This window comes from Eumetopias jubatus, unplaced genomic scaffold, assembly GCF_037043125.1.
Source record: "Eumetopias jubatus isolate StellerSeaLion01/CBP00866 unplaced genomic scaffold, mEumJub1_p1.0 scaffold_1, whole genome shotgun sequence".
Taxonomy (NCBI): Eukaryota; Metazoa; Chordata; class Mammalia; order Carnivora; family Otariidae; genus Eumetopias; species Eumetopias jubatus.
This window is the reverse complement of record NW_028274807.1, coordinates 112285456-112297613: the sequence shown is the minus strand read 5'-3', so window position 1 is coordinate 112297613 and position 12158 is coordinate 112285456. Positions and strand designations below refer to the sequence as shown.

General features: G+C 38.5%; 1 protein-coding gene across 4 annotated transcripts in view; it reads right to left on the bottom strand.

The window, feature by feature from the left end:
* LOC114208972 (ceruloplasmin) overlaps positions 1–12158 on the bottom strand; it is a 57834-nt gene that overhangs the window by 31010 nt on the left and 14666 nt on the right. For all 4 annotated transcript variants that reach the window (XR_003609202.2, XM_028103031.2, XM_028103034.2 and 1 more), the window contains exons 7-9: positions 9389–9528; positions 7649–7801; positions 5933–6147 (exon numbers count right to left, since the gene is read on the bottom strand). Coding sequence is in view for 3 of the 4 variants with exons in the window: in XM_028103031.2 (XP_027958832.1) it covers positions 5933–6147; positions 7649–7801; positions 9389–9528 (508 nt within the window). In the remaining variant the exon portion in view is untranslated. The remainder of the gene's footprint in view (positions 1–5932; positions 6148–7648; positions 7802–9388; positions 9529–12158) is intronic.

Below are 12158 nucleotides of genomic sequence, written 5' to 3'. Positions count from 1 at the left end.
TATTACAAAGCTGTAGTCATCAAGACAGTACTAAACTGGCATAAAAACAGACACACAGGTCAATAGAACAAAATAGAAAACCCAGAATTGGACCCACAGCTATACGGTCAACTAATCTTCGACAAAGCAGGAAAGAATATCCATTGGAGAAAAGACAGTCTCTTCAACAAATGGTCTTGGGAAGGGAAAACTGAACAGCAACATGCAGAAGAATGAATGTTTCTTACATCATATACAAAAATAAATTCAAAATGATGAAAGACCTAAGTGTGAGACAGGAAACCATCAAAATCCTAGAAGAGATCACAGGCAGCAACCTCTTTGACATTGGCTGCAGCAACTTCTTACTAGACACGTTGTTGGAGGCAAGGGAAACAAAAGTAAACATGAACTATTGGGACTTCATCAAGATAAAAAGTTTCTGCACAGTGAAGGAAACAATCAACAAAACTAAAAGGCAAACTACAGAATGGGAGAAGATATTTGGAAATGACATATCTGATAAATCTATAAAGAAGTTATCAAACTCAACACCCAAAAAACAAATAATCCAGTTAAGAAATGGGCGGAAGACATGAATAGTCATTTCTCCAAAGAAGACATACAAATGGCCAACGGACACATGAAAAATGCTTAACATCACGCATCATCAGGGAAATACAAATCAAAACCACCAGGAGATATCACCTCACACCTGTCAGAATGGCTAAAATCAACAACACAAGACACAACTGGTGTTGACAAGGACGCAGAGAAAGGGGAACCCTCCTACACTGTTGGTGGGAATGCAAACTAGAGCAGCCACTCTGGAGAACAGAATGGAGATTTCTCAAAAAGTTAAAAGAAGAATTGCCCTATGATCCAGCAATTGCACTATTAGTTATTTACCCAAAGGATACAAAAATACAGATTCAAAGGGGTACATGCACCCCGAAGTTTATAGCAGCATTATCAATGATAGACAAACTATGGAAAAAGCCCAAATGTCCATCAACTAATGAATGGATAAAGAATAAGTGATAGATGATAGATAGATAGATAGATAGATAGATAGACCTATATCAGAATATTACTCAGCCATTAAAAAGAATGAAATCTTGCCATTTGCAATGACGTGGATAGAGCTAGAGTGTATTATGCTAAGCGAAATAAGTCAGTCAGAGAAAGACAAATACTATATGACTTCCTCATATGTGGAATTTAAGAAACAAACCATATGAACATATTGGGGGGATAGAGATGGAATCGAACCATAAGAGACTCTTAATGATAGAGAACAAACTGAGAGTTGCTGGAGGGAGGTGGGTGGGGGATTGGCTAGATGGGTGATAAGTATTAAGGAGGTCACTTGTGATGAGCACTGAGTGTTGTGGTAAGTGATGAACTACTGAATTCTACTCCTGAAACCAATATTGCCCTGTATGTTCACTAACTAGAATTTAAATAAAAATTTGAAAACAAACAAAAAACCCCACGGCGTTCAAGTAACATTTTTCCCCAGAAGTGCAAGACTGGTTCAACATTAGGAAATACTTAATGTCTTTGGTCATGCCTACAGGTCAAAGGAGAAAAGATATAAAATAATTTTTTAAATAATATTTTTAAATAAATTTTTAAATAAAATTTTTAAATAAAATTATACATTTTGGCACTAGCTATTCCCTCCCCTTTCCCCCAGATCTTTGCAAGGCTTCCTCCTTAAAATTTAGATCTCACCTCAAATATTACATCCACCTTATCTAAACTAGGATTTCTGTTCACTATCCCATTACCCTAAATAGAAATTCCATGTTCGTGGATAGGAAGACTCAATACTGCCAAGTTGTCAGTTCTTCCCAATTCGATCTATAGATTCAATGCAATCCCAATAAAAAACTCAGAAAATTATTTGTGGTTATCAACAAAGTGATTCTAAAGTTTATATGGAGTGGCAAAAGGCCCACAATAGCCAAAATATTATTGAAGAAGAACAAGGTTGGAAGACTATTTCCCAACTTCAAAAATTACTACAACACTACAGCAATCAAGACACTATGGCATTGGCAAAAGAAGACACCAATAGATCAATGGGAAGAATCGAGAGACCAGAAGTAGATTCACATGAATTAAGTCAACTGATCTCTGACAAAGGAGCAAAGGCAATACAGTGGAACAAAGATAGTCTTTTCAACAAATGGTGACATAACAACTGGATGTTTACATGCAAAAAAATGAATCTAGACACAGATTTTACACTCTTCACAAAAATTAACTCAAAATGGATCACAAACCTAAATGTAAAATAAATAAAATAAACGTAAAATAAATAAAGCTCCTAAAAGATAACATAAGAAAAATCCAGATGACCTTGGCGATAACTTTTTAGATACACACCAAAGACACAACCTATAAAAGAAATAATTGATAAGCTGGATTTCATTAAAATTACAGTTTATGCTCCATAGAAGATAATGTCCAGAGAAGTGAGAAGACAATCCACAGAATGGGAGAGAATATTTGCAAAAGACATCTGATAAAGAACTGTTATCTAAAATACTAAAGAACTGGGCGCCTGGGTGGCTCAGATGTTTAAGCGTCTTGCCTTCAGCTCAGGTCATGATCCCAGGGTCCTGGGATCGAGTGCCGCATCAGGCTCCCTGCTCCTTGGGAGCCTGCTTCTCCCTCTGCCTCCCTCTCTCTCTGTCTCTCATTAATAAATAAATAGAATCTTAAAAAAAAAATAAAATACTAAAGAACTTTTAAACTCAACATTAAGAAAACAAACAACACAATTAACCTATAGGCAAAGATCTTAGCAGACACCTCACCAAAGAAGATACACAGATGGAAAACAAGCATATGAAAAGATGTTCCACTTCATATATCATTAGGGAAATGCACATTAAAACAACCGTGGGGTACCACTACACACCAATCGGAATGACCAAAATCTGGAACACTGACCACACCAGATGCTGGCAAAGATGTGGAACAACAGGACCTCCTGTTCATTTCTAATGGGAATACAAAATGGTATAGCCATTTTGGAAGACAGTTTGGTGTTCTCTTACAAATGAAATACACTTTTACCATACAGTCTAGCAATTGGTCTCCTTGGTATTTACCCAAAGGGGCTGAAAACTTATGTCTACACAAAACTCTGCACGTGGGTACTTATGGCAGCTTTATGCATAACTGCCAAAACTTGGAAGTAACCAAGATGTTCTCCAGTAGGTGAATGGATAAGCAATTGGTACATTCAGACAATGGAACATGATTCAGCACTAAAAAAGAATGAACTATTGAGCTGTGAAAAGACTTGGAGGAAACTTAAATGTGTATTACCAAGTGAAAGAGGCCAGTCTGAAAAGGTTACATACTGTATGATTCTAACTATAAAACATTCTGGAAAAAAGGCAAAACTATAAAACATTAAAAAGACCAGTGGTTACCGGGGGTTAGGGGAGTAGGGGATAAACCGGTGGAACACAGGATTTTTAGGGCAGTGAAAATATTCTATATGATACCATAATGGTGGATACTTTCATTATACATTTGTCTATACCCATAGAATGTAAACACCAAGAGTGAACCCTAGTGTAAACTATGGACTTTGGATGATAACAATCTGTCATTGTAGATTCATCAGTTGTAACACATGCACCCCTCTGTTGGAAATGTTGATATTGGGAGAGGCTGGGTGGAGCGGGGGTGGGGGGTGGAGGGGGGTGGGGGGGTGGGGGGTAGGGGATATATGGGAAATCTCTACTTTCTTCTTAATTTTGCTGTTAACCTTAAAGTGCTCAGAAAAATTAAGTTGACAAAAATAATAATGAAAAAAATTAAAAATAAACTGTAAAGCTAAAAATGAAAGGTGCTGGTAGTAAGGGAATAGGTGACAGGGGAGAAAGGATAGGAGCTAGACTTCTTTGAATATGCCTCTTTTTGTAGATTTGATGTTGGAGCCAGGTAAATATTTTACATTATTATAAAATAATATTACAATTTTAAAGGCAATCCCTAAAAGAAATAGAAATAAAATTAATTAAATAAACCTGTGTATCTGGTGGGTGGCAAAACTACACAGAGAGGAACTATTCCCAGTGACTTTAACTTTGTAATTTGACTGAACATCCCTAGTGGGATCTATTCTAAGGACAAAAAGGGCTGCCAACAAATCTTAAATTGTTTTCAGTAATTATATTGCTGGCTGTAGTGTTGTAATTGTGATTCTGAGGCTGTTGTATGTATGTTGTGTGATGAATTGAGTGAATGTTTATGTTGGTATCATTGAGAACTAAGATTTTTCAGTGTAGCTGAAGGGAGATACAGATGTAAGATTAATAAAGTTAAGTAAAAAACAATAAGAATCCTTAGACCTGCCTTTGAATGGAAGGTATCAGTATGAACTCATGATTAATTTTATCTTAAAAAATTTCCTTCTCCAGTTCTGTCCATTGAAAAGGCCTAGAAACAATGATGAAGCCAATAGAAATGAGTGAGTACCCATAGTGCCCAGATTGTTGTTCTAAAAATAATTTCTTCCTGAAAAGAACTAGGGCTTCTTGGGAGAAATGGCTGATTTCAGGTCTGGCTCAAAAAGTGTGTAATATGAACTTAAAATAGCTTTTTATACCAAAAGTCAAGGAAGCTTCAAAGACTATCAAGTTCATGTAAAAATGAAGGAATCAACCTGAACAAATCCTCTTAGTAGCAAAAAATAGGTAAGATATTTGGGGCATCAATAGGGATAATGTCAATGAATTCAAACACACCAAATATTCTTAAATCCATGAGGTCACAATAGCACTTAACAAAAAAATAAATTATTAAGAATCTTTGAAGTATGTTAGAGAACTATTACTTTGAAAACTTGTAAATAAAGGGAAAGAATCAAGCATTTGTCATTCCTTTCTTATAGAATATGTACCTCAGGCTAACCAAATAATCCATTAAGGGAAGTTTCTGTTTAAGGAAGTATACTGGCTAATAAATAAAGAAGAATGATGAGATCAGGATGTTACCATTGTGCAATCCCTGATTAGTTTATGAATCTGGGAAATGGTTCTCAGGGGCTGACAACATTCCCAACTATATAGTATATATTCTCTGATAGAAGTACCCAGTACTACACATGAAGTAGTATTGAAAAAAAGAATCTAACCTGAATTTGATCAGACCTATAGATATAGCTACTGATTTATAGGAAATTGAGAGAAAGAGGAAGAAACTTTCTTGCTGAATGACACCCCAGGAATACGAACAGTAAATCCAGGTGTGGGAAACTTCCATAGGATAGATGACCCTTGAGACAGAAAAACGCAAGGAAATAACCTTGAGAAACACAACAACTGGTTGCAATGAGTGTCATTTTTTGGGTACTGATTCAAACAACAAACTTGAAACAATTAAGAGGCAGCTGGGAAAAGGGAAACATTAATTGGAAATGTGATGATAAAATTTGATTAAAAATTGATGATACTAACATTATTATGATGATGATTCTAAGGTATGATAATTATATTGAAGGCATTTTTTTAAAGAGCCCTTATCTTTTAAAGGCCCATATTACAATACTTAGAGATAAAAACTTGATGGAGTTAAGTATTTCTCTTTTCTAGTCAAATGGTCATTTCCTCCTTTCTAAAAATGCTTTAAACAATACTTTCCTTAGTGAATGTTGAGGGACCGATTATTTTTTATTTGTGTGTTGAAGTCTAAATGTATCATAAAAGACCTTGGGTTTCAAGGAAACTCTGTTCCAACTCATCTTGAAATAATCATGTTAGCCAGAGAACCTCTGCATAGTAGAGCTCTTATGAGCTGGAGAAAAATTTGTAATAAACAGTATGGGTGTTAAATCCTCACTGTCTCAAAACCCAGAATTTTCCTTATAATAATGATAATTCAAAGGGATCAGGAAATCATTTATATTTTCCCTCATTGGACTCACCAGTCTCCCATTTGCATGTAAACTTCCTTTCTTGCATATTTTCATTGGCCCGATAAGCCCAGTGAATATATCTTTGGTGGGATCCACAGCAGAATAATACATCTTAGATAGACAGACAGGATCTTTGTAAGTGGGTCCCACTTCTTCGGGGACAGTCCATTCGTAGGTGAATGTTTGTTTGGGTGCTACGTGTGAAGCTGAAGGAGAAGGCACACCTGTGAGAAATGTCACATTGGAGAGGTTAAGTATGCTTTCTAATGTGGTCAGTTGAGCCACCAAGTGGACTGAGTTTCGTCTGAGACAACCCATTTCTCAGTTCCTTTTTATGAATTAGAATGAAACCCTACTTGAATGACATCCCCTTGTGCTCCTGTGTCAGGTCACGGATGGGTGTGATTTCCTTCAGGAAGCCTCCTCTTAACCAGTCTGTGGTTGGTGCCTGCTATGGTCCAAATGTTTGTGTCCTCCTAGAATTCACATACTGGAATCCTAATGCCCAATGAGATAGTCTTAGAAGGTGGGGTCTTTGGGGGGTGATTAAACCATGAGACTGGGGCTCCCCTAAATGGGATTAGGGCCCTTACAAGAGAGATCCCACAAAGCTCCCTAACCCCTGCTATCATGTGAGAACACAGCAAGAAGTCTGAGACCCAGAAAAGCGTCCTCATCCAACCATGCTGGCCCTCTGATATTGGACTTTCAGTTTCCAAAACTGTGAGAAATAAATTTCTGTTGTTTATAAGACACCCAGTCTGTGGGTTACAGCAGCCCAAACAGACTAAGACAGGGCTGCTCTCACAGTCCCTGATGATGTCCCCAGCACTTTTCATGTTAGATTATGTGTATTTCCCCACAAATAGAACGTAACCTTCCTGAAGCAAGCATTGTCTCTATATTTCCTTTGCTAGAACAACACCTGAAAAGAGGGGGTAATCCATACATTTTCTATTGAACACAACTGAATTGAAAATAACTGCAGAACTAGAAGGAAACTGCACATGATCCTGTTCAAATATCCTGATTTTATACTTGGGGAAACTGAGACCAGAAAGAGTGAATAACTTGCCCACAGTCACGCTGCAAGAAGTGGCAAAGGCACTCATCTTCGTCGGTCACCCTGACATATAAAAGTACCCAAATGCATGCATAAAATGGAATATTTGTGTTATTAAAGTTATATTAAAATGCTTATAATGCTAAGGAAGCAAACTCAGTACAAAAACACAATGACCAGTAGTATATACTATGCTCTCAACTACATTCAAAATATATATTACATGTACACAGATGGAAGAGTGGGGGGTTATATAAGAATATAATAGGGGTTATCTATAGAACCGTAGATAATATTTTTGGCTGTACCTTTTTATATTTTTCCAATATTCTAAAATGAGCATCTAATCTTGTAATTGCAAGAACATTTTTCAAATCTAAAAGTCACCCAAATCGTACTCCAGAAATGTATAATTGATATAATCCCAATAAGTTACTACCAGCATTGTCAAAGATCATCCAATTAAGGCAGGACAAAATTCCATACACCAGTTGGAAATGGAAGGAGAAGATGTGTCCTTGCTTCCTGGTGTGATGTCTAAGAATGATATACGAGCGGTTTCCTTGGAAGTTCCCGCCTTCAGTTTTTGCAGGGCAGTTTTCCCTGGCTGACCAGCACAGTGGATTCTTAAATGTTGTGTGGTTACAGAAGGTGGTACTCACTTCCACTCAGGGGGTTGTGAACTGAGGTATAGTATGTGCCCTCGTTGTTCTTACTGACCCTCACCCCAGTTGGCTCAATGCTGAGGGGATATGCTCCTCTGTTATGGAAAGTGACTCTGATCGTATCTCCTACCTCTGCCCAAATGACAGGACCTAGGGACAAAGAGAGCATTGTTAGTCTTCCTTGGTATATGACATACAGAATACATAAGACAGTTGTTTGGCTTGTCCTTTGGCAGAAACTGCTGGAAGCAACATCTTATTTATGGCAAATGGAACATCTTTTTTTTTTTTTGAAGTCTGGTATCAACTTGACGTGGCAAAGCTGGAAAGAGATAAGAAGGGCTTTTTGATTTAACTTCAGGTTAAGGAAATTTGTTAGCATTTTGATCCCAGTCGGTTCACCAGCTTTATACATTGACAAGAAACTATCCAGCGTCTATACTCTCCTTACCCTAGCCTTCTGTTGGCCAGAAGTGTGATATTTGTCCCAGGAGTCAGGGGGCTGCTAGTTAAACCTTGAGCACCCAAAGAGGGTAAGTTAAATGGTCTTGGATGTGAAGAGTAACATTTTTGTGGATTTTCCGTCACAAAAATCAATATTGTTACCAAATATAGAATAGAAACATAGATATATAGTACATATTTTATGGAATATATAAAATGATATTTATTGAGAGCTTCTCATGTGCTTTTCTGAGTGTTTATGTGTATTAACTCCTTTAATCCTTACAGCATCTTTATGAGTTAAGGACTGTTATTGTTATTTTTTTAAAGATTTATTTATTTATATGAGAGAGAGAAAGAGAGAGAGAGAACGCGTGGCAGGGGAGCAGAGGGAGAAAGAAAGAGAAGCAGACTCCCCGCTGAGCACGGAGCCCAATGCAGGGCTGGATTCCACAGCCCTGAGATCATGACCCGAGCCGAAACCAAGAGTCAGACGCTTAACTGACTGAGCCTCCCAGGTGCCCCAGGACTGTTATTGTTATTATTGTTCCCGTTTTACAGAAAGAGAACAGGCATAGCAAACTAAGTACTCAGAGGTCACACAGCTAATAGGTGAGGAGTGAGGCTAGTCTGAAGCCAGACTCTGTGTGCTCACCCACTATATTCTGTCTGAAGGTCTGAGTGAGAACAGGTCTCTGGGCTGTGCACAAGGCTCTAAGATTGACCCAGCCTTCTTCATTAGTAGCCTGGATTTTATTTCCAGGGGAATGTAATTCAGCTAAGAATAGAGGCTAACACCTCTGCTGTCTATTTAAACCAAGCCATAAACACAATTCTCCTTACCTCTTTTTTTTTTAAAGATTTTATTTATTTATTTGAGAGAGAGAGACAGAAATCGCAACAGAGAGCAAGAGTGAGGAGGAGAGGGAGAAGGAGACTCCCCACTGAGCAGGGAGCCCGATGTGGGGCTCGATCCCAGGACCCTGGGATCATGACCTGAGCCGAAGGCGGATGTTAATCGACTGAGCCACCCAGGCGCCCCTCTCCTTACCTCTTGAAGAAAAAAAAAAAAACATCATTTGAAGTCAGCAGAGTTTTCAGTGATGAAGATTTAATATTGGTAATTTACACTGGAAAATTAATTAGCTGCTACCTTTAGTTATTGAATGACCTTCCACGTCCCTAGTTTCTATGTCGAAATCATACTGCGGGTCCTGAAGTTTCTGTTCTTTCTGAGACAGAAAGAGTACAGGACAAGGGTACAACAGTCACAAATATTCTGCATGGACTTACCCAGGAGGCCAAGATGTTCCTCTTCAGGGCCTCTCTTCTTTTGATTTGTGAAGGAAGCATCTGTGTATTCACGATAAACCAGCTTTTTATAAGATCCTCCAATTCTTGTAGAACCCTGTTCAAAAAATACCTCTGAAGCACTGCCAAAAGAAAAAGGGTTTATCACTGGAGTTGAAAGCAGAACAGAAAGCAGGCATTCACATAGGACAAATTTAAGAGCAAAATTATGGCCAGTGCTCAAAGGTAATTCTTATTTATGATTTGCCAAATATTCAAATGGAAGCAGATGGTATTAGGCACGTCATAGAAGGATGTTCAATTAATGAGTGGGGTATCATGGTATGGAGGTTTCACCTTTTCAAGTGAAGTGAAAAATTGTAAGATGGCCCATGTCAACTCCTGATAGTTATTAATTGTTCTACAATAGAATCTTTTTAACAAATTATGAAATGTTTAAAAATACAGTAACTACTGTTTATTGCATATCAGCACCAGTCAGGTACTTAGGAGCTTTCATTTGTTATCTGAAACTCACATGATAAGGCAACAAAGTTGGCATTATTCTCCCCATTTTACAAATGAAGAAATTAAATTTCAGAAAGGCATTTGACTTGCCAAAGTCATTCCATTCATCTCTTCTCCCATTGATGAATGTATTGGACACCTGCTTTTTGCCAGGAAACTTGTTACATGTCGATGGCATAACCATAAGCAAGCTGGACCCATCCTTGTCCACAAGGACTTTACACCAATCAGAGAAGACAGTCTATGAACCGATCAACATAATAACATGCAATAAGCACAGGGCATTATGGAGCAGTTCTCCTGGGCTTGGAGGAAGTGGTGGGAAGAGGCCCCAAAGGCTTTCCAAAGAAAGTGATTTTTCAAAATTATCTAGAGGAGAGTCAAGTTAAAAAAGATGAAGTATATGTGGTGGGGAGAATGGAGAGGGTGTTTACAAAGAGGAAATACCCTATGGAAGGCTTGGAGGAAAGAGTGAATACAGCACGTTTTACAAAATATGACAGGAGCATAGTGTACAGGGAAGGACAAACAAGAGAGAAAGAGGCAGAAGAGAGAGAAGGAGGCTTGGGGAGATGGCGTGCAGCAGGACCTAGTTAAAGTTTCAGTGCTCCATCCCAGAGCAGTAGGAAAGCTTTGAAAGATGTGAGCACTCAGGATCATCCCTCAGGTGGGGAAAAGTAGATAACTGTTGGAGACATTTAGGATACGATGAGGCAGTACCTGATAAGGAGGGAAGGAGGGAGTGGTGAAGTGGGGAGTCAGGGATGTTACTCAGGTTTTGGGCTTGACTGATGATGCATAGTGATACTATCCACCGAGAGGAGGAAGCTCAGCTATCTGGGGGGAGACCATAGGTTCAGATTTGGACATACTGATTTAGAGGGCCTCATCCAAATGGGGTGTCTCTTAAGCAATTTGAAATGCAAATCTACAATTTACAAGAGCCTTCTGGGCTGAGATGCAGCTTTGGAGTCATTGCATCTGGACGTCAGTGTAGACTGGGACTTAAATTTCTGCTTCAGTACTCACAGACCCAGCTGTGATTCCAACAGGTTTCCCACGGGTACCGTCCTCTGATGAAGGCTTGTTACAGTCTTGTACCCGGAAAAAGGCCTGGAGACCAGCTGAAAACCACAGGCCCAGCTACTGAGCAGTTGTGTGTCATTGAGTCAGTTACCTGACCTTTCCAAGTAGCTGGGTGGCAAATAGCTCTCTTAGTAGGTGAGGTCTGAGTAGAGATTTGAAGCAGGGCTGTGGCATAATCTCATCAACATTTTCAGAAAGCTTACTTTGGGTGTTTTATGGAGGATGGACAGTAGGAAAGGAAGACTGAGCAGGGAAGAATGGCTAGGAGGCTCTGGAAGGCACTGGACATGGACAGGAGTAGTTTCTGTGAATCAAAGGACACTATCAAGAGAGTGAAAAGAAAACCTATAGAATGGGAGAAAATATTTGCAAACCATATATCTGATAAGAGGTTAATATCCAGAATATATAAAGAAGTCATAGACTTTAACAACCACCACCAGCAGAAACAAAAACAAACAACCCAATTCAGCAATGGGATAAGGACTTGAACAGATATTTCGCCAAATCACCAACAAGAACATGAAAAGATGCTCAACATCACTAATTAGGAAAATGCAGGTCAAAACCACAATAAGATACAACTTCACACCCAATAAGATGCCTATTATAAAAAAATGGAAAATAAATATTGGTAAGGATGCGGAGAAATTGGAACCCTTGTACATTACTGGTGGGAATGTAAAATGGTACAGCCACTGTGGAAAAAAGTAAGGCTGTTCCTCAAAAAATTAAAAATACAATTGTCACATGACTGAGCAATTCCATTCCTAGGTATGTACACAAAAGAATTGGAAGCAAGGATGTAAACAATACTTGTCCTTCCATGTTCAGAGTTGCATTAGTCACAATAGCCAAAAAGTGGAAACAACCCAAATTTTCATCAACGGGTGGATAAATAAAACACGGTAATGCATAAAATGGAATATTATTGAGCCTCAAAGAGGAACGAATGCTACGAAGTGGATGAACCGTAAAAACATGATGCTAAGTGAAATAAGCCAGACAAAAAAGGACAAATACTGCATTATGTCCCTTGTATTAAGTGCCCAGAATAGGCAAATTCATGGAGACAGAAAGTAGAAGTTATCAGGGATTGGAAAGCTACTGTTTAATGGATACAGACTTTCTATTCAGAATGATGACAAAGTTCTGGAAA